This window comes from Colias eurytheme, chromosome 8, assembly GCF_061535395.1.
Source record: "Colias eurytheme isolate Ceu_HAF_F1 chromosome 8, ilColEury1 Martin Lab GWU primary, whole genome shotgun sequence".
Lineage (NCBI taxonomy): Eukaryota > Metazoa > Arthropoda > Insecta > Lepidoptera > Pieridae > Colias > Colias eurytheme.
In genome coordinates, this window is record NC_142987.1 from 11,479,059 (window position 1) to 11,504,576 (window position 25,518).

A 25,518-nucleotide genomic window follows, 5' to 3' on the forward strand; every position below is an offset into this window, starting at 1 on the left:
ATTTGAAAATACAATGAAGTATAACCGGAAATACTTATGCAATAAATGCATTTTATTTTTAGCGCCAAAATGTTCTATGGGATTTTTACTTAAAACGCTTAAAATTCTTTCGTTAAACCCTAATTGTTTTCATAAAACTGCTTACGAATGTATTTTTGATATTTCATTTACAATAAGATGGTATAAATATCTTTAGAAATGCTACTAAAGATGTTTCAACAAAAAAGTACTAATGACTTTCGAAGTCAATTGAGAGTATTTATAGCTCCAATTATTATTCAATATAATTACAAGTACATATAAGGACAAAACAATATGAATACTAAAAATATCCTTATATTAATAGTTTGTACTACTATGCTTAGACTATGCGTTTCTATCATTATTAATTTATTTGTAATAAAAATGCTGTTATTCGAAATTTGAATTGAATTTGTTCAATTTCCGTATTACATTTTAATAATTATTTGTGATTTGTGATATTTAATATATTTTTATAATACGTGAGAAGAGAATATTATTATTAAGTAAAATATTAAACTGATTATTTAATAGCGATATTGTTTAATAAGTTTCAATGCACTATTTTTTTTAAATGAGTGTTTGTTTTGATTTTTTTTCTGTCAAGGTCAATATGGTTCTATTTCCACCATTTTGTTTATGTACAAGCAGCGATAGCGCCATTTTTTGTGCTGATTGCATTTTTCTTTTTAAGTAGCTCTTTTGGAGAGCGCGTACGTATAGTAAAATATTTATTTTAAGAATAAATTAATTAAAAATATTTTTTGCATTATAATGCCGTCTGTTAAGAATTACCCTTCTAGTGAAGTAAATCAGTATGAATTATCGTCTAGATTATTAACTTTAACCGAGAACAATACATCTTATACGTTGACTCAAATCAATGGACAAAGGATTTATAGAAAAGCACCCCATGCATGGAACGGACCAGAACCATCTAGAAATTGTGAGGTAAGATTCACTTGAATTAACCCGCTGATCAGATTTGTACAAGGATTTGTACAGATTTCAAAGGGAATTTGCAAGCATAGTAAAATAGATGGGGGATATATATTTTTGAGAAGAGCACTATGTAGTTTATTCATAATACGTTCACCTTTACATAGAACCAAGGGCACTCTTGTTTGTTTGAACATTGAACCTATGTTTATACCTACTTAGTTTCACCTCTAGGTTCAAACCTTTTAGGTAAGTCTCTATTTGTACTCGTAGAATCCCATTACACCTTCTATTTCGAGTCAGTTACATGTTTTCGTACACCCAGTTTACGGAGGTTTCCTACCTCGGATTATTCATTATTGTAGTCGTGTTGCGTTGGATTATTAATTTGGTCCGTTTGGCGCCAATTTTATAGCTTCAAATGGCTGCAAACATAGGTGCTGTCCTTATAATACAGACGTACCTAAGTAATTTGAGTTACCATAATACTTAGTATGAAATTTGACTTGAAGGATTTATAGCAAAATAACTTGTATAAGCCTTTCGCGCGCTATTTTGCCTCTTGAGAGCATGCGAGCGTCGCGAGCGAATCTGCTATAAAGAGCTGATCAGCTGAATAGAGCTGATCAGCTGAATAGAGCTGATCAGCTGAATAGAGCTGATCAGCTGAAAGCTCAAATCCCTCAATCTCTCCTTCTTTCATAAATGTTTGGTTCTATATCTTGGTTAGAGCAATTTATTTAGAAAAGCCATCACGCGTCTTGAACATTGTTTTGCTATATACACGACGGGCAGGCCTCTATCTATAACTTTAAACATTTTAAAATTGTCAATCAAAAAGGTTTCCATTATTTTAGATAGGTACCTAGTTTTTAGTGTTCAAAATAGGTTGGCGAGAAGGAATGCGACTCATGGCTCTTTTCACTACACGACGCGTCGTTGCAACAGGCGTCAGGCACATAAAACCGAAAGAGTAGGTAAAAGAAATGCGATTGCTCGGCCGGGAACGGGTGGCCGAGAGCGCGGTTCGCATCCCGTCTCGTAATCGAATTTTTCCATACTTAAAAATTTGTTAATTTCTCAGCTAAATTCAGATTCTAAGTTCACAAATTATACCTACATCAGTTTTTTTTATCTCTACAGGTGTTTATTGGGCGCATCCCCCACGATTGCTTCGAGGACACCCTGGTGCCGCTGTTCCGCCAGGCCGGGGAGCTGTTCGAGTTTCGTCTCATGATCAACTTTTCGGGATGGAATAGAGGGTAAGATGATTGTGTTTGTCCTAATGAGTTTTATAGTCATGAGAAGGAAACAAGTTTTATTAGGACAAAATGTTACATACCGCGACATAGGTACATATTTTTCAATGTATAAATCGTAGTCGTGTTTTTTTGAGTATAATGGCAATAGAAATGTCTTAAATTTCCAAATAATTTAATCTTCTGAAATTTAATTCACATTTTTCATTGTTGATCCATCTATGTGTCGTATCGTGCCTCGATAAATAGGCTACACAAAAATATTTCGATCGACGAACGTACTTTCGATGTTGTTATTTATAAACGGGTTATTGAATGAATGAAAATCAACGAATAAATAAATGATACATAATTTACTCTACAACATTCAGGCAGTCGTCACGTAAAATAAATAAATACGTGATATTGGCATTGTTTATTCCTACAATAGGCGGAAAGGCCGTCAGCGAAATGTATTAAGGTGATGAATTAATTTTTCTAACATTTACGGCCCTTTTCAAACCTTCGTAATTTTTATATTATTAAAGTTGTCGTGATGAAAATTCTTGACAAGAAAGTTCAATAGTAACACAATACGTCTACCGTTTTAGAAACATGATTCCATGATATTTTCTCGATAGAAAAAAAATACAAAGTTATCATTGTTATTTTTTTTTAATCTCTGGCATCTTCAAAATAACAAACGTAAAGTTACGACTTTTTGGATATTAACTATAAAATATACAACCTATACGTCTACCGTGTTAGAATTTTGAAATATGCGATGGTTTTGAAATAAACAAGAAATACTTGAAATTAGCGCCTGACCAGCCAATATAGCGAGAGCCGCCCTGTACCTTCCTACCCCGATCGCTGCACGAGTCATTCCCGCTACGGCCGTCACACGGGGAACTTGTGTCGCTCGCGCAATCGTAAAAAAGGGTGACATAACGATAAGACAAAATGAGACAAATGGGGACAATAAAGAAAATAAGAAGAAGAAACATAAAGGTTGGAGTAAAAAGAATGCTTACAATTGGAACAAATTCATGAAGTAAGTTGGTTTTATTTTAAATTTGATGATAATTGTATTATAGACGATGTTTGATATGTACCCCTGTTTTAAGTACATAACGAATGTGTAAGATTTTTTCATTTATAGCATAAATAATCTGTTCAGAAATCCGGAATCCAGAAGGAAAATAAACCCACTGATTGTTCACAATGTGAATCCACTCCTTCGTAAGTACCTTTATTCAGTCAAAAATGTATGTTATCAAAGCTCTACTGGTTTTATCGCATGATTCCATTTTTAGCAAAAAGCAACAAAGTGCAAAGAAATAAAAAATCATGGTGAACTTAGTGGAAGTATGGCGGACATAATATGGAACAGGAGCTCATTGGAGTAGTATTATATTTAAAAAAAATACGAAATAATTTCAAGAATTACATTTCTTAGAAGGTGGTAGATAAGTATGTTGTATAAAGAATTTGATGTTGATATTTATTTCATTTATACTTACTACACCTGTGCGGGAAATTGCTTAGTAATAAAACAGGTTTATATTCATATTTACATAGTAACTAATGTGAGTTTTCATTTCGAAAAATTTTGTGTAAGTATATTAAATTGAGTTCCTGGGTGATCTGGAAACACAATTGGGCCCGGAAGATGGCGCTGCAGTCACTCCTCCTAATGACATGAACCGATTTGGATGAATATTTGTGTGCACATTTCATTTTTGTGGGATGATTGGTTGATTCGCTTTCACATTAGCTAATATTATGTATTTTTGTTGTTAGAAAGTAAACTTAATTTAATGTTTATAATACATTATTATTAGTATAAATAAGCCAGTGTTCGTCTCACATTGCTGTACCTGCCTACCTACCCTACCAGGGCCTAACTTTGTTCTGGCTATTTTATTTTGATTATTTGTAATGAATAATTACAATTATAATAGAGTGCAAAAAATAAATACATGCGTCAATATATTTTGTGTTTTTTTTAAACAATTTTTTTATTTAAAAAAATATCATTCCGACCGCGGCTTTGCCCGCGTGGAATTAGATTATATCGTGAATCCTGTCTTATCCCACAGAAGTGTTCAGTTCGGATAAAAAGTATCCTATGTGTAAATCCAGGCAATTAGCTATATTTTATCAAAATTGGTAATGTAGTCTTGACGTGATTAAGTAACAACTAACAAAAAAATATACAAATTAACATCCAAAGTTTCGCATCAGTTTTACTGTATTAGTGATATCTTCCACTCTTGACTTTGACTGAGAAGAATTAGGGTTTATAACTTCTTTCAGAAATATTACCTTTCATTTCTGGGCATGACGTAATATCTACGTCAGCATCAAATTCTATCTAAATCCATTCAGTAGTCCGCGTTATTGAGTACCATTTCATTTTTTCAGAGTAACAATATTTTTTGTTATTTTAAAGATTATTTATAACCTGTATTATTTTGTAATAAAGTAAACATTACGAAATAATAATAATTATTAATAATGTCTAAGTAGTTGTTAAAAAGAAGATTATTTGTTTATAAGCAAGAAAATAAAACCAATAAATCAACAATTAAATATATGTATAAGAATATTATAACTGTATGACGACTCCATACATGTTTGTCCCGAGTCGGCCAGCGGCAGCGCGGCGAGTTTGCAAGAATGACTTCGCGCACACCCGCGTTCGCGATAGCGAGCTATTAGACTCCGCCCGCCAAGCAGTCGATTTTTTTTTGTGTATCGTCTTAATAGTTGTGCGATATAAAGCAGATCGTGTTATATCTAATATTGTTTTGTTTGGAACCTAAAATGTACAGACTACAGACACTATAACATTAAATTCATTTTCCATATTTCGATTAGAGTCAGTTACCGAGTAAAAACGAAATTAACGATAAAAAGTTTAGTTTTTTGCATGTTGCGTGATTTACGCAAAAACATACTACATAGGTCATCTACCTATGTAGTATGTACATATAAATGTCATTATTAAAAAAAAAATATCTTCATCTAAATATGTGCCATTAATAAATGTTTCTGTCGCGGAAATATTCATATTTTTAATTTTTTCTAGAAAGCACGCAATAGCGCTATGTTTACATTTTTTGGATTTCGTCTCAATCAATACGAAAACAATACTTTTCACAATACTACATGTCATTAGTCCTTTTAAATAAACGATAACACGACCGTAACGTTTTAACGGACGGCGGCTGTACTAAATAGGAGTAGGATTACACATAAACAACACTTGAAACGTTTAACATTATTGTTTATCTTTAAAGGTATGCTTTCGCTATGTACACAACTGAAGTGGAGGCAAGCAATGCTATACGTATGTTCAACAACTACATGATTCGCCCTTCGTGGCAATTGGGTAAGTTTACTTTTTCGTAATTAAAAAAAAAGGCTTATAATATGAAATTGAAAATGTTCATTGTAAGATTTTTATTAATTTCCTTTCTGCTAGTAATTTAAATGCTAGTATTTTTTAAAGCTAAAAGTTTGGAAAACATTTATTAAGCAACAAAGTTTAATAATGAATATACATGTTCTGGAGTTGTCAACTGTTGATGCTGGGTGACAATGTAGCCTACTACACCCTATCACCCTCCACCTAAAGCACCTTCCTCCACCTAAAGCACCTCACAAAGCTTCCTAAAGCTTCTTGAGGCTTAGCTAATACGTGTTCGTGCGCAGGCGTGTGCCCATCGATAAACAACTGCCGCATATTCATATCGCGCATCCCGGCGGGCACGCCGTCGGCGGAGATCGTGCGGCTCGTGTACGCGCTGACGGAGGAGGCGGTGGAGGTGCGCGTGCGGCGCTCGGGCGGCGGCTGCGCGGCCATCGTGGAGTACCGCTCGCACCGCGGGGCCGCCATGGCGCGCAAGGCGCTCGTGGCGGCGGCCGCGGCGGCCTGGGGCGCCGGCGCGCGCCCCGCGGTCGACTGGTCGCTGCCGCAGAGCGCGCACTTGCTGCGCCAGTACCGCGAGGTGCGCTCTCTCCCTACACTCGATATAAGATACTAGCTTAGATAATGAATGAAATGAAATGAAAAATACTTTATTGTACACCTTATAGAATACATTTTACAAACTTAAAATATAATATAACATATAGATACGGCCACTCAATATTAGCTTTCCGTCTTCGTCACCGTTGTCTAAAACCTAATAAATTATATACTAAAACCTTCCTCTTGAATCACTCTATATATTAAAAAAAACCGCATCAAAATCCGTTGCGTAGTTTAGATTTAAGCATACAAAGGGACATAGGGACAGAGAAAGCGACTTTGTTTTATACTATGTAGTGATGATTACTTTTCCGTCTTCGTCAGCGTTGTCTAAAACTTAATCCATACTAATATTATAAATGCGAAAGTAACACTGTCTGTCTGTCTGTTACTCAATCACACCTAAACTACCAACTTTTATGAACCAATTTTCATGAAATTTGTTATGGAGATATTTTGATACCCGAGGATAGACATAGGCTACTTTTTATCCCGGGAAAATGACGCAATCCCGGAAATTCCACGGGAAGGGAACTATGCGGGTTTTTCTTTGACTGCGCGGGCGAAGCCGCGGGCGGAAACCTAGTAACATACTAAAAGCTCTTTGAAAGGTATGCTATCCATTGGTGAAAAGATAATGAAAATCGGTGAAGCTGTTTATTAATTTGTCGCGAACAGACAGACGTAGTGGTAAATTCAAACGCACACCCAACACATTTTCTTTAATATTTCAGGACTAATTTCTCACACGGCACGATCTGATCCCATACTAAGCTTTCGCTTGTGCCATGGAAACAAGATGGCTGATAAACATTTAAAACATACATATATAATTTTAAATAAATACTTATATAGATAATTAATTAACACCCAGACACAGAGCAAACATCTATGTTCATCACACATATATTTGCCCCAGGTGGGAATCGAACCCACGACCTCTGGCTTGGAAGGTCCCTACCAAGCCAATCGGTCAGTCAAAATATTACGTATCTTTTCATGACAAAAATGCCTATAACACTGTTAATTGTACCTATTAGTACCCCTAGTGTGAGTTTGATCGAGTACGAAACGTTACTATCGCGTCTGCGTCACAGCCGAGAATTAGTATGGGAAATCGAACAGCGCCCCTACTTGGCGTTGGCAATATGAATTCATAAATTACACTTAAATTCATTATTACACACTATTTATTTTTTATAACTGATTCGTTTCCTCTCAACTCACTTCGCCGATTTTACGTTCTGACTGGCAAACTATGTTACACACTTCATACATCAAAATCTTCTTACTTTATAATGTAATACATAGCATAATTTAGTCCGTTCTTTAAAATTATACCTACTTTTATTAGTCACTCCTCTCTACTTAATATGGTGCTGACTAGGGAATCCAATCCCGCAAACGCGGGATCCCGCACCTTTTTTGCGGGATCAAAAATGCGGGATTACTCATGCGGGATCCCGCACGTTCGCGGGATTGAAAAAAAGTAAGAAAAATAGGCTCAGACGATGATCGGAACTATTAGGGCGCTTGTGCACTACAAGGAATTTTACTGTCCGGCATTCCGATTTTTTACGGTCCGGTGTGGCATGAAAAAACCGATGAATTGCTTGTGCACCTGTCCGTCTTTACTCGGATCAGTGCGGTACAGTTCAAGGAAGTATGGCGGTATAATGCTATCATAAATGATTGTTTTTGCATTTTACAAGAAACGAGTAAAAAATATAGAAGGTGAAATATTATATTACTTCGTTATAATAAAAAGTAAAGTTCCGTAAGAGATTTAAAATGCGTGTTTCACTTATTTATTTTAATCGGTGACGAGGAGCTAAAGCTATTCCCACTTGAACTTTAACTTACCAACACTTACTTAAATAATAATTATAGGTCAATGCTTGGTCAATGTATATAAAATAACAATACCGACTTCTCAAATCTCATTGCCAGCTAAAAGAAAGTAAAACAAGAGCTTGCTTTCAATTGGCATATGCAATAAAAAGAGTAAAATCCAAGCAAGTGGGCACTCGAAAACAATTATACCTACAGCGACTCGTAAACTCAAAAAACCATCCGGAATAGGGAAAAGTAAAATGTCGGACAGTAAAATTACGTATAGTGCACAAGCTAGTATTTAGATTAATTGCGTGCCATACCGGACCGTAAAAAATCGGAATGCCGGACCGTAAAATTCCTTGTAGTGGACAAACGCCCTTATCGGACGGAACGGAACGTAATCAATGTCAGTTCCAGTACTCTATGACTGGGGATTCCCCTACGGCGCACGGGGATTTAACTTTGCGCGTACTGAATGGGTGGCAGAGTCTAGAGCTGCTGTGCGTGTACTCGAGATAATTCAACTGATTTGATATTGACACTTTTTGAATGTGGAGGGAATAGGGGGAAGTATTTGGAAGCTGTTTATATACTTATGTAAAGTCAATTCCGCCTACAAGTGTGGAAGCCGCGCGTGCTTTTTCCGCCGCTGGCTATTTATGCAACAAGATAAGATCAAATCTAAAAGATGAAACGTTAGATACTTTATCATTTCTTCGAAAGTATTTTCAAAAAAAAAAAATAAGCTGACTTTAAATGCCTCTAAAACCAATGAATATGTTCAAATAAAAATCTAAATATGAAACGTGAAATATTGTGAATATTGTATTTGTCTTAAACATATTTAATTTATAATATAAGTGATAACTTTGCTTCATGTTGATAAGAATAAATAAAAATATTTGTGTGTATTTTCTTTCTTTAAATTACATGAAACAAAAATAATAATAATTAAAATCAATCCCGCAAATCCCGCGGGATCCGCGGGATTGATGATCTTAATCCCGCAGGCTTGCGGGATCGCGATTTTGATGCGGGATTGGATTCTCTAGTGCTGACAGAATAACAGCGTTACAGCCTCAGCTGTAACATTCATGCTGAGTCAGTAATTCTTTTCCCTGAGGTGATACAGATATAATATATGTAATATTATTACGTCTACACATTGTTTTACCCAGTTATACCTTGTTTTTTAAGTTATAAGTATTTTCTGTATCTTATGTACTGTATCATTTTTTGGGAATAAATGTGTTTCTATTCTATTCTATTCTAAATCCGAGTTAACTTTATCGCGATCGAGTGCGAGCATAAACTCACACTTAGCACACTGACCGCAGGTGGGCCGCTGGACGCCGGAGCGCGGCGTGGAGATCTACCGCCTGCCCGAGGAGCCGGCCGGCACCGCCGCGTCCTACTCGCTCGAGCGCTGGTCGCAGGCGCGCCGCTTGCGCATGATACACGAGGCGCACCGTGCGCACGCGCAGGCACAGCTTGCACATGCGCAAGTGACGTCACATGTGCAGGCGGCACAGGCGCAGCTGCAGACCGCGCAAATGCCGCAGCAAATGCAGTCGCAAGCGCAATCGCTGTCGCTCTTGCAGCAGGGGCAGCTGCAGAACGCTGCGGCTAATGAGTAAGTTTGATAATTTGATATTTACTGGTTGGCACTTGGCAAAAAGATTAACTTTTAAAATTAACACAAACTTTTTGTAGAAATATTGGTATTTCTAATGTAATAAAATATGTATGAATGAATGAATATTCTATGTATCTATAATCATATAATAAAGTAACCAAATGAATGAATATTTAAGTGAAATCTCACATTGCTAGTTTATAGAGTCGATAATTAGTTCAAATTCAAATTCAAATTATATTTATTTGCAAGAATGTAGTTACAAATTTTAGATGTTTTAATTACAATATAATGTGGCTAATACATTCTAATCATTGATTGGGCGTGCAAATATTAAAAAAAAATGGATTAGTTTAATTATTTAAATGTACACACAATTCAATTTTCACAATTACGCGAACGCACTACGATTTACACGATTATATCACACACTTATCACACACAATTCAGTTTACACTGAAGTAGTGTAAACTGAATTGGGTGTGAAAAGTCATAAATTCTTCAATGTCATAAAATTGTTTTACCATTAACCACTTCGTCAGTTTATTTAATTTCAGTTCATTAATAATTATTTCGTTCAGTTTATCAAATAATGTATAATCACAATAAACGACGTGTCAGTGAAAACAATAATTTTTCCAATAGCTGGAGCCGTTCAAGCATGAGCACAAGCCCATTATCCAGCGCCAGTTCGACCTGGGGCACGTGGGGCCCGTGGGGCTCCGCCAGCGAGGGCGAAGCGCCCGACGCGCCGCCCTACAACCCGTGGACGGCCCCTCACCCGCTGCACGAGTTTATGGACAAGCAGGAGTGAGCCTTCGCCCCTACAGGGTAACTGTGTAACGCTAAGGAGCTTTGTGTAATAATTGTAACTAACTCATAAGAAGCTTTTGGGTGTAATAATTGTAACTAACTATTGTTTTAACGTCTTATGTGCTTTTTCTTCCTATATATGTATGTTTTCTGTTTGCGGTTTCATATTAAACTGGATTTTAAGTGCGATTTATTCATTGTTCTCTAAGCTTAATAATAAGCTTTTGGTGGAAGATCTTTGAAACGGTAAGAGTAATAATATAGTGAACTAATCGCGTTTTAAATCTGTCGCATACAAATGTAATGATTCTTTTTTCTTAATGCTTTTAAATTTTACCAATTTAATGTGTTTTAGATTTTCACTCAAGATTGATAGCAAGATTTAAACATTTAAAATGAAATGCATTTTTCACGTAAAATGGTAAATATCACGTTGGTGACAAATTTACAATCCAAGAATCAATTGATGGTTATAAATTTGGATTTATTTTTAATTGAATAAAATTCAGGAATATTATTTTTGAAAAAAAAAAAAAAGTTTTGATACCACAATTTTTACGCATTTCAATATATCGCGATTTTATGTAATAATCTTAATATTTTATCAATTTAACACGCCATATAAATCAAATATGAAATTTTTCGTTTTAGTAATTCAATTTTGATGTTTTTGTGAAGCTTTTATCAATCATTGGAGAATAAATAATAATATAATGAATATAATTGTATTACACAGTTACCCTAACACTTTTTTCTTTATCGCATGAATTATGCATTTTTATCTGTTTGTTTGTGCTAGATGTAAGTATCCATGCACTGGCTATATCGTTGGAGGCATGAATCAATGATAAACGTTTATTATTATGGGCTATTATTTATTGGATTTTATGGGACTTTTGCACATACTGCAAGTTTGACATGCATAGAGAATCTTTTTCAATTAATAATTATCAAAAAGGTGGTTAAATTTCTCTTTTTACCTTAGAGTATTTATATTAAACAATAATTATTAGGTACAAACACGTCACATTTGGACCCCAAAATACAGGCTGTTATGTTTGTACCTAACCCACAAATTGTTCAATAAATGATTTTTTTCTTAATAATTATAAATTAACCATTTACATCCTAAAATTAACTCATTAATGACATAAAATAAGCATGAAATAGTTTATTATAATTATTAAAGTATGTTTGTCAAGTTTGTAGTCGTGTGTACTTGGGCTATGCATGTTGGGAACATTAATTCATGGCTTCAATCGTGTATGGATTGAATTAGATTAGGTTTTGGCGGTGTGAGAGATGGCTATACTAATAAAATATATATGTTAGTGTTAGTACTACATGTTTGCTCTAAAGTGTTACCTATATTTTGCAAGATTGTATGAAATCTTATACGAATCTTGTAGCAAGTTCTAAGACAATATTTTCGCATAAAAAGTATTGGACAGTAGTAACGTGAATCTTTTTATATCTACATAAAGAGCGAACTTGTTGTAAAACGCCTGATGCTTTGTTATTAAACCACTAACATGAATTTTGCTTGTCACGTCTTTAAAAAAAAACTTCAGTTAATATTTTTATTGGTAGGGAATTTCCGCGAGTTTTCTCTTGTTACGTCACTTCTTATTAACAATTTAGTCGGAAATTATCATTTTCAGATAAATAAATTTCTTGCACGATTTTTACGCAAAATTTTACACTATTATATTCTATTGTAAACAGTTTTTATATTTTCGATCGTAAATAACGAATAATATCAATAATATTTGTGTTTATTTATCTAGATTTGTACATTTTATTTGTCGCATGTTATGTAATTTATTGCTTTGAATATTATGATGCACAAATTTAAAATTTTATTGTTTTACTTATATTACTGCACTAATTTGATGCACTAACTTCGTCTTATAACCTAGGATTAGATTGGTAATGAATATTTATATCGCGTAGCATTGTTTGCGCTGGGCATGTTTATTGGTTCTTGTACTTATAAGGAAAATAACAAGGCTTTGCGTAATATATTTTAAAGTAACATTTAAAACGATTTCTGTGACGTATGGTTAAATCTCGTTTTTTGCACTTATTGCTCATTAATTTAATTGCGAGAATTTTAATAAATTTAGAAGCTTGTCCATATTTTTTAATTATCCAATTTATTGGATTTTTTGCACTACATCTCTCACACCCCGCGTATTTTAAGCTATTTAGGTATGCATTAAATTAATAATTTGAATAAAATCTTAGGAATCTCAATTAATTTATTGAATTAAATTGCAAGCTTTTGTAATGCATCAATATATATTTTAAGACATGTTTTAGAATATGAATTAAGAACAGCGGACGAATGTCTACAATTTTTGCAACAATCTGCACATTTTTTGATGTTTTTTTCAACGGGAATATTCATGATATTATAGTTTACTATAAGTATTAAAATCAGGGTTTAACTGCAATCAATTTGGAAACTTTTCTCAGCGTATAGATGCAGCATTATGAAGTTAGATAAATCTGGTTTTGCAGCGATACACTTTGTCTTGCTGTCGGTTATTGCTTATTTGGTTTGCACGCCAGTATTGATTCATTGATTAATAAATTTAAGTATAATGATTTGTGAATGGTGTTTTATTTTGCGCTTTTTGCCTCAGTTATAACAGGTGCTTTAAAGCTAGTGTTTTGATGTGATGCGCGAGTGTCATGGCTGCTATACACTTGTAAATTGTAATTTTTAGTCAGTCCAAAGCTTTTTATGACATTTTTTTTCTAAATTAAAATTATGTTCCCTTTAACTGCTTGGTACCTAAAATATTAACAACTAGTCTATCTGCACGGGAACCTATTTAATTGCAATCCGTTACGTACTTTAGGCGGTGCGATATACATCAAAATATGACAATATATAGAGCTTTTTGCATTTATAAAGATGGATTTCGTAGATTAAAATTTCATCCATCAAAATTCTCTTACAAATTTAATTTTAACGTAAACCAGTTTTTAATTACTTGAGTAATTCAACCGAAACAAATGAACAATGTCGTTAATGGTGATTAAGCAGAATTAATTAAAATCAAAACAGAATACTGTCCTAGAGGGACACTTCGTGTTGAAAGGGTTTATACTATACACACGAAAGTGTACATCAAGGTTCTAAAAACAAGTGGAAATGCGAACCAGCTTGATGATTTACCGATACTATTGATAATTGGCCATAGCCATAGCGCATTAGAGGACACACATTCAATGTCATAGCGCGGGAAATGCGCTGTGTGGCGCGCGCGCTTGCACGGTGTGGCCGTGTGTGAAGTGGTCTATGGTCTGTGTAGTGTGTGGCTATGGCGGTCTTCGATAAGTGGGTCGCGCTCAAGATTATCGAGTTTGTAAGTATCCATTGATAGTGGGTTGCGTAATTCGAAACGTGTTTGTTTATTTTGATTGGGCGCTGTTGCAATTTTTTTTGGGTATTCTTAATTTGATTTAACTTTAAAGTGAGCTATGGAATGCGCGTCTATTTTGAAATAAAATGTGAATATTTAGGTGTAATATTCTTAGATTACAAGCAATATTATTATTTAATAGTTTATTGTAACAATATTATTTACCGTAAATATATATCGTAAAATATATTCCTATAGTCATAGATTATACACAATAATTTTTATCAGCTATTTTGTGCGCTTACCACATACCTACACCTTCGTCTTTTTATTTTCCAAGAGTACCGCAACAATGGATGATCATTAATTTTATATTATTTGAATATTACCAGTTACCACACTAAGTAATAGGTTCTAACCACACGATAAAATACCTATTATTAATAATATTAATTTTATATGTATGGCGGGAAAGTAAACGGATGTAGATTTTATTCAAATAAATTTTAGATGATTTTTATGAAGTCTAAAAAGTTGGTTTACCTCCTAAATAATATAAAGATTTATTTAGTATAAGATAATTTATTATAAAATAAATCTTATGATACGGCAGTTCTTAAAAGATCAAGTAAAACCTTAGCTTAACGTACTAGTCACGTCTCTTATCTATTCATAATTATTCACCTACTTAGAACAACCTGCTATACCTACTATAGTAAATAGTTTTACGACGACGCACTTTGTTGCACTAGAAGTAGGGTTGTAACGGAGGCCTACTTAGCGGAGGCGGAGGCGGATGCGGAGGTGAAGAGGTTCGCCTCCGCGGATGCGGAGGTTAACGGAGGCGGAGGCGGAGGTGAAATTTGTTGGGAAAATATAAATAAATTTATGATTAATAGAGTCAGCAACATTTATTTATAGTATACAGGGTGTCCCACTAATAGTACTAAGCGCGAAGGGAATTGTAGTTTTGCATACACTGATCACGTAAAAAATACTTAATCAGCAAAATTACGCCAAAAATTTTTTGCTTAATTTTTCCTTAAAATCCAAGTTTTCGTCTCTAGCTTCGCGCAACCGGCATATACCTACCGCTTCGCTAATGTGCTCATTTTGTCTATGAAAACAATCTTAAACGATAGCTCACGTGTGGGTGGAAAAGTTGAGCAGGTTGCTTGTTAGGGGTATACACATAGAGTTTTGAGAATTCGTCTTTTTGTCAAAAAAATTAGTCTGGAATTCTATAAGTATTTTTTACGTACTCAGCGTATGCAAAACTATAACCTCCTTGGGGCTTAGTATACCGTTGCTGGGACACCCTGTATATAATGTGTACAATTATACATACATGTTCATGATTCATCTTAGCAATCAAAATTGACAAGAGGCAAATTATATTTTACGAACAAAAGCTTTGCGGCTTTTTCGCCTTCTAAGCGGTTTCTCAAGGGTTCGTAAATTAAACCAGCAGCACTAAATAACTGTTCGCTTGGCACTGAACTTGGTGGCGCCGATAAGTACCTAAATGCGAACTATGGGAGCAAAAACTTTATATTTAATGTTATATGATTCACACTCCCACCACCCGCTTGGCCGTGTTCCCGCGGCTTAAGCAAACTCTCGACCATTTCACTTGAAAACACGCAGCCGAGCGGCCGCGTCGCCTAGCGTCGCACCTTGCGCGTTGTTTTTGATCGTAAATGAACTTCCGATATGACTCCGCATAAATTTTGCGGAGGCGGATGCGGAGGCGGAGGTTAAATTGTTTGCGGAAGTTCCGCAGTAACGGAGGCGGAGGCGGAGTTCCGTTACAACCCTAACTAGAAGTAGTCTATATACGTTAGTTTTAAAAGACAAAACGTTTAAAAATTAATGTACATTTGTTTTCAAATATTTCCTGAAATGTTTTTGCACATTTTAGCTATTGCTGAAAGAGCTAATTTAATATATTCCAAGTTTCAATAAATTATTGCATTTATTACACTTTAAAGATAGAAAGGTTATTTTTGCGGGCTTTTCGATATCCTTTCCCGCCAAAATTTTATATCCGAGTTTAGTTTTTTCGACAGGAAGTGCTATTTGTTCTACGGTTTCAGGTATTTTCAAGAGTGATTGAACTGTAAATCAATTTTACCCTATTAATTATTAATATGCTTATTTGTTTTGATCAATCCAATCAAGTGTTTTTATTAGAACAATCTTTAAAAATATTACAGCATTTTAAATATTGCGTGCGGATGAATCATCCCAAGATTTTTCGCCAATCTGTATTTTTTTAAACCTAAGTATAGATCATTTGGGTCGGAAATGACTCGTGAATTAAAATGGGAAGTTCTTAGTAGGTACCTCAATTGTGCGATAACAAGAAAAACTTCTGTGAATTTAAAGCCTGATAAAAAGCGGTCATAATTAGTCTAGCCCGTGGAAACTAACCGCAAAAAATGTGGAAAATACGTATTATATTTTAATTAGGAATCTTAAATGTATATTAAAAAATATTAGTGTAATTTTATAAGAATATGTAGTACCTAGGTTTGTTTTCAAATTATTAAATAACTCAAAAGCGTTATCGTTCGAATTGTTCTCAGGGAACATTATAATATCAAATTACCTACTTATATCTAAGCAATTTGGTGATGACGCTAAACAATATCAAAATTAATTGAAACAAATTGAATAACTACTACATTATTTTATTTATTTTAATTATTTACCTACATCCTCTTAATATGTGCTGAAAAAACAGTTCGAATCTATATTAAAATAAAAATATAATATTCGTCACAAATTATTTTTAAGTTAAAGTTGTAAAAATCAAAGGTCTTTTTTCAATATTTATGTATCTAATGTTATAATCGTTGTGGTCAGCGAGAAAACCCGAGAAACTGCTAATATTTTTATCGTATTTTGATTCGGAGATGGAAATAAGAACTACCTAACCTTCATCCTATTCCTACCAATGTGAATGAAAGAATAAATAGTCTAACACAGGTCTAGTTGCCGACATTTCATAAGCTGTTGATTGGTCAAATTACCTTTGAACTGTGACACAAATTAACGCATCCATAACTAAATGTTTCAATTAATTTGAACTATATATTAGGTTACGCTATTGTGTAAGTCAAGTTTTGATTTATTGCACTAACTACTTGCCCTATATCCTACTCGGTATTAGGACAAAACCGACTGATGAAAATATACCCTCGAAATTTAAATTATTTTGAATTTATGGCAGTTATAGCCTAGGGTGTCGTATTTTATTTGAAGTTACAAAATATAAGTATTTAGTATTCTTTGATATAAGCTCAAGGAACAACCAACGTTAGACCAAGACGCACGTAATGATACCTCATTATTAAACAATTTACGATAAGTATACAGTTTACTAGATAAGAAGAAAAAGAAAGCACTTAGAGGTACCCTGCTCAAATAGTTACCTTCTTGTAAACAAGAGTAAAAGTTAAAACCTACAAGTACAATTGTTTTCGACTTATGCTTGTTTAGTTGTTTTAAATACTTTATAATGTTGTGTTATTTGTGCTGCGCATTTTAAAGACAGTTATTTATTAAAATTTCGCAATTAACCTCAAGAAAAATCCTGTAGGAAAGCCTGTAGGTTAGGAAAATGGCACAAGTGTAAATATTTCTACGTTCCTTTTTACTATCAGTTATCATGAACATAAATACTTTAATATTGCACTAGGTACGTGTTAAATTATAAAACGAGCCTAAACACCTTATACCACGTCTGTTAGCGAAGTATGTGTTATGTAACACAGTTTTACATGTTTGTCCAATGTCGCTCTGTCGTAACGCGTGGGCTGGAGAAGTTACGTGAAAGTGATGCATCAATTAGAACTTATTTGGATAGTTTTTAAATTAAAAAAGTTAGTACTTATCGAATTTTTGGACTTTTTTTTTGGTAGAAACGATATTTTGAATCGGTGGTAGCAGAAAAAATACCTTGGTATTCCAAAGTTGCAAAGTTTACGTGACCAATAAAGTTTTGGGTTCAATTTGAAAATAATGAAGGCATTTGATAGAATAGAGGCTGCAGTAAATCCATACCAATATTATGCGAAAATCTGTTGTGACTGTTGATTATATTAGTAATGAAAATACCCACATAATATTTAAGACCCAGGGCACTACCCAGCGTCAATCATAGGCTACGCACTTACCTACGTTTTCTTCAAATTGGCGCTATATGCGCTAACATTGCAAACAGATAGCTATTTTCGCATTTATAATAGTAATATATATTGAAGGTCTATTGTTATGACTGGTTCCCTAAAGTTTACCAACGGTCACCCGGGGCTAGCTAACGTTAATAGCAATCAAGTGACGATTCGACCATTGTATGCAACTCTATTGTCTTTTAACAAAACGATGTGGCATTTCCTTCGGCATATAATATGCAATTAGCTATCTATTTTTCTTTATTTCTTGAGCTTATCCTATTAATGTGTCGTATTATCCTAATTGGCTGTTATTTGATTACTGGCAATTATAATAAGTTAACGATCTTAAATTCTTAACCACGCTGGTTCTTAATAGTTTTGTTGTTTTTTTTACCTAGGTAGTTACAGAAATTTCAGAAACGAAAACAAAAAATCGTCTAGTAAGTAAATTAATTATTGAATAACACCAATTCCCTTAATTGAAAAGACTCGTGACAGATTATACATGGTACGTCTGTATACAATTAACTTAATGCAATAACATCTATTTCATCCTAAAGAATTTTACTTAAAAATCCTGATTTATTAGTTGTCATAAAATTGATATTTCATTTATTTAGAAGCTTATATGGAGAGAATATTGGCCGACTTTACACCCCATATTGTCAACAGCTCTTTTGCGTAGCCTGCTTGGTGGCGAAGCGTGTGTCGAGCGATGATGAGGCGCGGCTTGCGTTGCTGCTGCAAAAGCTCTCGAGGGAGTGGTCTCTGCTTAATTCCATCACTTGGGACTCCGCTGGGAGCTCATTCGCTGATGCTACGTATGGAGGTAATGTATGGGTATGAAGGAACGACAGTTGGGAAGGGATATCTTAAATAAGTTTGCTGTCATAACCATCTCAAAATGAAAGAACGAAAAGTTATTGTCGTCACAGGTTTATTATGGTTGTGGCCATTAACATAGGTAATTCGCAATTGTTTTTGGCTAGGTGGAAGGGAAACAGATAAGCAATCCTTACTTATCATATTATGTAGGCACTTGCCTACCTATTATTGTTATGACTTATGAATATTCTTTAAGCATTTTGGCTATGTATTTCAATTTTCCCATTTGGAGTTTCCACATATCTAAGTATTCCTAACGTTTTAAATTTTGCCATCACGTACTGTTTCACTTAAAATGTATATACTAGGATGTTCTTATCTAATATTTATTACTATTAAATGTAGTAACAATAAACTTGTCTATAAATACCATTTATTTCCTCAGGTTACGTGATCATCACCTTCAGTCTGATTTTCGCGCGAGCTTTCCAAGAGATACCGAAAGGTCGGCGGATATTAGAGGGCATACTACTTGGCGTTGGATTACTGCTGTTTATTGTTTTGGGTAAGTTTTATATTTAATATTTATACCTATAGTACAAACTTATTGACTTTTACATAACTATTCAGCCCCATATTTAAAGTTTCATATTCAATTTAAAATTCATATTAAATTCATTATTATGTTATGTTATTTTAAGTAAATAAAACGTCCGTTTAGTAAATATCACCGTCAGTCGTCTCATAATATTATGTAAACTACGTGTTTACATTCACGGCAAGTTCCAGGTCATCGCAAATAAGTTGACTCATGATATAAAATGGTAATTGGTATCTTGCAATTATTTAGAGCGCCAATCCCTTATCCGTATAACTAGATCAACGAAATAACGAAATACGAACTTACTGCAATTTCTATTAAAAAATAATTATTTATGAACTTGGGGGCAAAGACACATATTTATAAAATATTTGCTAATCTGGTACATAAGCTACATGACTGCCAAGTAATATCAAAATTCGTTCGGTGGTTTGCTCATGAAAGAGTAACAAACATACATATTATATACATCCATCCATAACTTACAAGTTTATAACATTTGCATTAGTTAGAAAAGACTAGAAATGAATTAATATTTTATTTTCTTCCCCAGGTGGTCTAGAGTTAGCGTCTCTAGATGCAGTTCCAGAATCTCTGACAGTCAACGCGTGTGTACTCGGCGCGCTATCGCTCACAGTGGCAGCACTATTCCTCCTCGACCTGATGGGCCCCAGGGTCTATACAGCCACTAGGCCTTCCCAAACCGACACAGTGACGTCACCGAAAAGCGATAAAAAAGTATCCATCTTAACACAATCGAACACCAACGGCCATCTACCAGGCGAGAAGACAAACGGCCACGTTCCAGAAAGACCGAAAGACTTACCCCTTGACAAAACAGAAATTAAAAAGACAGAAGATAAGTCAACACTCTTTGACTCTCCAAAAAGCACGCTTTCCCAACTCGAGGCGCTGGGCATTGAAAAAGACTTGGAAAAGTCTAAATTCGGGTCACTAAGGAATATAGAAGGAGGGAATTATGTCCGTCTCTCTGACCCTCTGGCCATCCCAGATAGAATGCACTATGAGCAAGAACTTGCCAAATTCAATGAGAAATACTTCAGAGACTACCTCGAGTACGCAGATAGCCTCGATGGGAAAGGCAAAGGGTTACCTGTGAAAGAACAATATCTACCGGAACTGCAAACACCAGTGTTCGCTAAAGTGAAAACTGGTCGAATGCGGAGTCTTTACGACGATGTCTCACCGACTTATGAGAAGAAAATACAATCTAAATCTCCTACAAGAGCGAAAACAGTGGCAACTCCAACATTACAGCAATTAGAGGATTATTTAAAAGGTTCTGGGAGGTCAAGGAGAGGAGATACTCCGGCCATGTTTCCGATGGAACCGATAGAGGAAAAGGAAGGGAATGAAGGGGATGGAAGAGCTTCAGGAACTCCCACTGACCCCGGCTATGTACAATATGCAGCGAAAAAATGGCCGGACAAACGAGAATTAAGAACGCCACGACACAGTCCGACATAGTGATTTATTTTATATGATTGATTACCTCGAGTGATAATTATCGTGGATGACATATAGTACACAATATATTATGTACGTGCGGTTATGACATTGTAGGTAAGAAGTGTTTTTATAAATGTGATACGTACTATATGTGTATGCCGTCATTATTAGAGTAACACGTGAATAGGAAATAAGTTATACAGTATATTTTTAACTGAATGTAAATAAATATTAAATAAAACCAATATTATATTAATTCTTTTCATCTGACTGAGTAATCCCAGATCCTGGAGGAGAATACATTATGTAGTTTCATTTTTTAATTTTACTTTATGAAGCTATTAAAATACAGCTTTACTAAGTATCATAATTTATTATTTTTATATATCTAAGACTAGACTTCGATATTCAGAATTGAAGTTGTCTCGATTTCCTTATAATAAAATATTCTTGGAAAAACTCATAATATAATTTTATCTAGGAAAAATAGTTATGATTTTAAGTGGTGCTTAAAATTATATTAGGTATAGAAACATAATATGTATTATATATTTACAATGTATGTGTTCATTACTCATAAATGTTCAGTATTTTTACAATTAATAAACTTAAGGATGTTTTTGATTGTGATGTCGATGTGAGTTTCACACGAAAAATTATTTCTGTGTAAATTAAGATTACAATTGAAATAAGGAAGTTTTTGTGTGCGTGTAATAATAAACGAGATTTTTAATTATGTATATTCTGTTTTATTTCGTCGAAGAATGGGAAATCGCAGAAGTTCAATGCTCTATAGATTAAATAAGCGATTAGAGTTAATTTAGCCATAATTATGTAACGACAACGTTTGAGGACATCGCTGCATGGTCGCCATTACGACGTCAAGAAAACACATGAATAGAGGTTAAATAGCGTGAGAGATCTAACTTTTAGCTTAGCATGTACATACTCATTTAATAATAAAGTGGTAAATTGTTTTTGTGAAATTACTAAACCGATTTAAACTAACGAATAATTTCACCCTGAGCAACATAAGTAATATAGTTTTGATTTAAATATATAAAAAAAACTTGCTCTAAGTATTTTATATTGTTTTTGGGATAATTAATAAGAACGTTTATGGTATCCAGTAATTTCACTGTAAGAAGTAAAAAAAATATAACTATTTATTTATATGCATACTACGACCGAAAAAAGTGGGCGTAGAACAATTTACATCAGTAGCTATACAGAACATATGCGATACTTTTCCAATATATTCAATTGACTTGTGTTTATTTTAATATGTTAATAAGCCACCCACGGTAAAGTTCAGAGAATATTTCGCAATAATTAGTGCAACGCTAAAACATTCCTCGCTAACCAAATGGTCCGTCAGCAAATCAATGGTTACTCATTTAAACTTTAAAACAAACTCTTTGTTGGTTCAAGAACACAAAGCTACGTCACGAATGGTTGTAGATTTTTCATTGAATTATTTTACGGTGTGAATGTTTTGATTGTAGAAGAGTTAAAATGAATCCGGTATTATATTATGCGGACTCTATCCCTGTTTAGAAAACACGCCAAAAAGATTGAATCAATAAAACACACACTATTAACTTATTGTTTTAATAAATTATATACTTAATTACAATAAAACATCTTTATCAATATTCAAGTGAATACTTGCTCTAGCTCTTACCCTAAAATGCAATTCCAACTAGGTAATTGCACATCTATTTCATTCATTGATTTTATGTTGGGAATAAAAGTGAGCACTGAGCAGTCAGTTTTCAGTGCCCTGCCAGACTGTAGCTTAAGTTCTTCACCGGGAATCGAACCTAGAGCCTATAGATAGTCTACAATGCTTACCTACATACTAACCAATAACCACCATAAGTACCTGAAGTAAAAATATAAGTACTGTCTTAGTTAAGTACCTAAGTCTATATTAAGTGTTTCAGAAATGATGACTAGTACTTCATTAAATTTACGACCTTAGATATATTTTTTAATTTACAGAACGCTTACTTAGTAAAATTCAATATTGGTGTCACAGCTCACAGCTGTTGTACACTTTCATAATTTTAATCGTCCAATATACTTACTACTTATAAAACCTATGTAGGTACCATTCCAATAAAAATTATATTCAATGTCGATACCTTCGTGTCCTATTATATGTCTCATAAAATCACATCAAAATGACGTCATATGTATAATAACTAAAATGAAATACACAGTAATTTGTAGTTAAGCCCATGAATCACAGTCATTGTTCACAATAAAATGCAAATAATAAAATGATACGACACATTTGACGTGTGTGACTGCGACTGATTCTCACGCCGGGGCCTTGTTCTTGGGCGACTTAATTATTCTTATAAAATACTTAATAACAACTATTTGTTTATTGACCGCAAATAAAATTGTCGTACACATTCGTGTTGTTACCGTCATTTTGTATGCATTTAAACTAATTGTTATATCAGTAACTATCAAGGTTTATGTTTAATCTAAAGCTGAAGAGTTTGTTTGTTTGTTTGAACGCGCTAATCTCGGTAAAAACTGGTCCGATTTGAAAAATTCTTTCGCTGTTAGATAGCCCATTTATCGAGGAAGGTTATAGGTATATATTATCATCACCTAGTATATTATTATTAGTCTGTGTCATCACGCTACGACCAACAGGAGTGGAGCCACGGGGGTGAAACCGCGCGGAGCAGCTAGTTCACTATAATGTCGGTGATCAAAATAATTTATGATTATAATGTGTGCAATATTTACTGCATAAATAACATACCTTCTTAACTACATAATTTTGAACGATTTCACAGTACTTGGGTCAGATCTAGACATATAAAGGCACCTTAATGTAACGTACCTACTAACAACGACTGCGGGAGCTGTGACCGTCACCAACGTGTAATTTAATTAGGAAAAATAGAATTAAACGAGAAAAATCCCGGAAGTAACTAGGTATCAGCATTTGGGAGTATAGTAGATACATGAATAAATGATAATCGCAGTGATAATAACTAAAGTCCTCCGAAACCTCTAGACCGATTTTTATGTATGTAGTAAATTTAAGTATGCGTGTCCGGTAGGTCTGAGAATTGGCTCACATTATATTTTTCGTACCCAATAAGGAAATATTATGAGTAACTTGTACCATAATGTGAATCGGAGGTAAATCACTACATAGTATAAAACAAAGTCGCTTTCCCTGTCCCTATGTCCCTATGTCCCTATGTCCCTTTGTACGCTTAAATCTTTGAAACTACGCAACGGATTTTGATGCGGTTTTTTTTAATAGATAGAGTGTTTCAAGAGGAAGGTTTATATGTATAATAACATCCCTTAAATAGTGGAGAAGTACTGTTATTTTTGAGGTTTCTAATGTGATGTCGTAAAAAATTACATTTTCTCCGCTTACATTGCAAACGCAGGCTGAACCCTACGAGTTTTATCAAAATAATGTACTAAGTATTATACACATTGAAAAGGTCTACAGAAAAGTCCGCGATGGTATATGTCTATCTCTTATGGATAACCCACAATAACTTTTTTTTGTCATTTACTTTTTACGACAAATAATGGCTAATTTTCGATGCGATTTTAACCAATACAGCATCAATCCTTAACCAATTAAATACCTTCAATACATTGTTCATTTAATATAGATCTATATGGGCCTTTACACCGTATGATTTAAGTGAATATTTTCGAAGATATTACAGATTTAAAAATTGCGGGACGTAGCATTTGCGGCGGTACCGGCCGGCCGCCCGGCTATATATTTTATACCCGTGCGAAGACGGAGCGGGCCGCTATGTTTTTATATACAACGTTCACAGTTTTCCTGTAGTTTATTTAGTATCAGCATTGCACCCGTGCGAAGCCGGGGCGGGTCGCTAGTAAAATATATACTATAAAGAACTTGTATAGTAAATGCTGATGTTTGTCCATTGTACACCTTAAATACCTTCATCGGATATTTTTCCATTCAGCAAAGACAGATTCAACATACACAGGCCAGTGGTGAGATTGCCTTGATGAAAACAAAGGACATTTTTTACAACTGCGTGAGAATTGGCCAGCCTTCGCGCATCGCACTACAGCGCTTCCTTTTATAGGGTTGTATGTAAACGTTTCTATTTGTGACGACCTTATTTAGTGTGAATAAATTTAAATTTCAGCCAAATTTTCTGTATGCGAACTAGATGTGGAGTTTGCTTGCTATTTCTAATAACATACGAAGGCTTTTAAACTGAGGCCTTTGATAAAGAGACGACATTATTACAAGAACACATCACACAAGTTTTTTGGATTATGTAATCCAAAAAAAATTGTGTGATGTGTAGAATTTATAATGTCCTTACTAGTCTTACTGATACATATTATAAACAAGAAAGTGTACCTTTTTGTTTGTCTTTCTCTCATGTGTCAACAGAGAAATTTTATGGTATGATTTTTGCTTGGAGGCTACTTTGTTATCGTAATGAAAGAATTCATTCCTATGAGAAGATTCATTATGACGTGTATTTTATAAACTCAAAAATT

General features: G+C 34.3%; 2 protein-coding genes and 1 long non-coding RNA gene across 3 annotated transcripts; all 3 read left to right on the plus strand.

Annotated features, from left to right (window-relative positions):
- Positions 1 to 701: 701 nt before the first annotated feature.
- LOC149906800 (putative RNA-binding protein 46) lies at positions 702 to 10,523 on the plus strand. The gene is made up of 6 exons (XM_090104468.1): positions 702 to 972; positions 2,104 to 2,222; positions 5,504 to 5,595; positions 5,919 to 6,214; positions 9,411 to 9,706; positions 10,355 to 10,523. The coding sequence occupies exons 1-6, from the start codon at positions 796 to 798 to the stop codon at positions 10,521 to 10,523; spliced, it is 1,149 nt and encodes a 382-aa protein (XP_089960594.1). The 5' UTR covers positions 702 to 795.
- LOC149906801 (uncharacterized) lies at positions 2,674 to 4,960 on the plus strand. Its single transcript, XR_016457008.1, has 3 exons — positions 2,674 to 3,252; positions 3,361 to 3,440; positions 3,515 to 4,960. It is a non-coding gene; the product is annotated as an uncharacterized LOC149906801 (long non-coding RNA).
- A 3,217-nt stretch (positions 10,524 to 13,740) lies between the features above and the next one.
- On the plus strand, positions 13,741 to 21,713 carry LOC149906802 (uncharacterized). Its single transcript, XM_090104975.1, has 4 exons — positions 13,741 to 13,899; positions 18,750 to 18,906; positions 19,348 to 19,467; positions 20,057 to 21,713. Exons 1-4 carry the CDS (start codon positions 13,855 to 13,857, stop codon positions 20,989 to 20,991), a joined length of 1,257 nt encoding a protein of 418 aa, XP_089961101.1. The 5' UTR covers positions 13,741 to 13,854; the 3' UTR covers positions 20,992 to 21,713.
- The last annotated feature ends 3,805 nt before the right edge of the window (positions 21,714 to 25,518 follow it).

Bases quoted from the DNA above. Each gene is read 5' to 3' on its own strand.
- LOC149906800 (XM_090104468.1), top strand. From the start codon at position 796: ATGCCGTCTGTTAAGAATTACCCTTCTAGTGAAGTAAATCAGTATGAA. The intron at 973-2,103 runs GTAAGATTCACT...TTATCTCTACAG, and splicing joins AACCATCTAGAAATTGTGAG to GTGTTTATTGGGCGCATCCC. The intron at 6,215-9,410 runs GTGCGCTCTCTC...CACTGACCGCAG, and splicing joins TGCTGCGCCAGTACCGCGAG to GTGGGCCGCTGGACGCCGGA.
- LOC149906802 (XM_090104975.1), top strand. From the start codon at position 13,855: ATGGCGGTCTTCGATAAGTGGGTCGCGCTCAAGATTATCGAGTTT. The intron at 18,907-19,347 runs GTAATGTATGGG...TTATTTCCTCAG, and splicing joins CGCTGATGCTACGTATGGAG to GTTACGTGATCATCACCTTC. The intron at 19,468-20,056 runs GTAAGTTTTATA...TTTCTTCCCCAG, and splicing joins ACTGCTGTTTATTGTTTTGG to GTGGTCTAGAGTTAGCGTCT.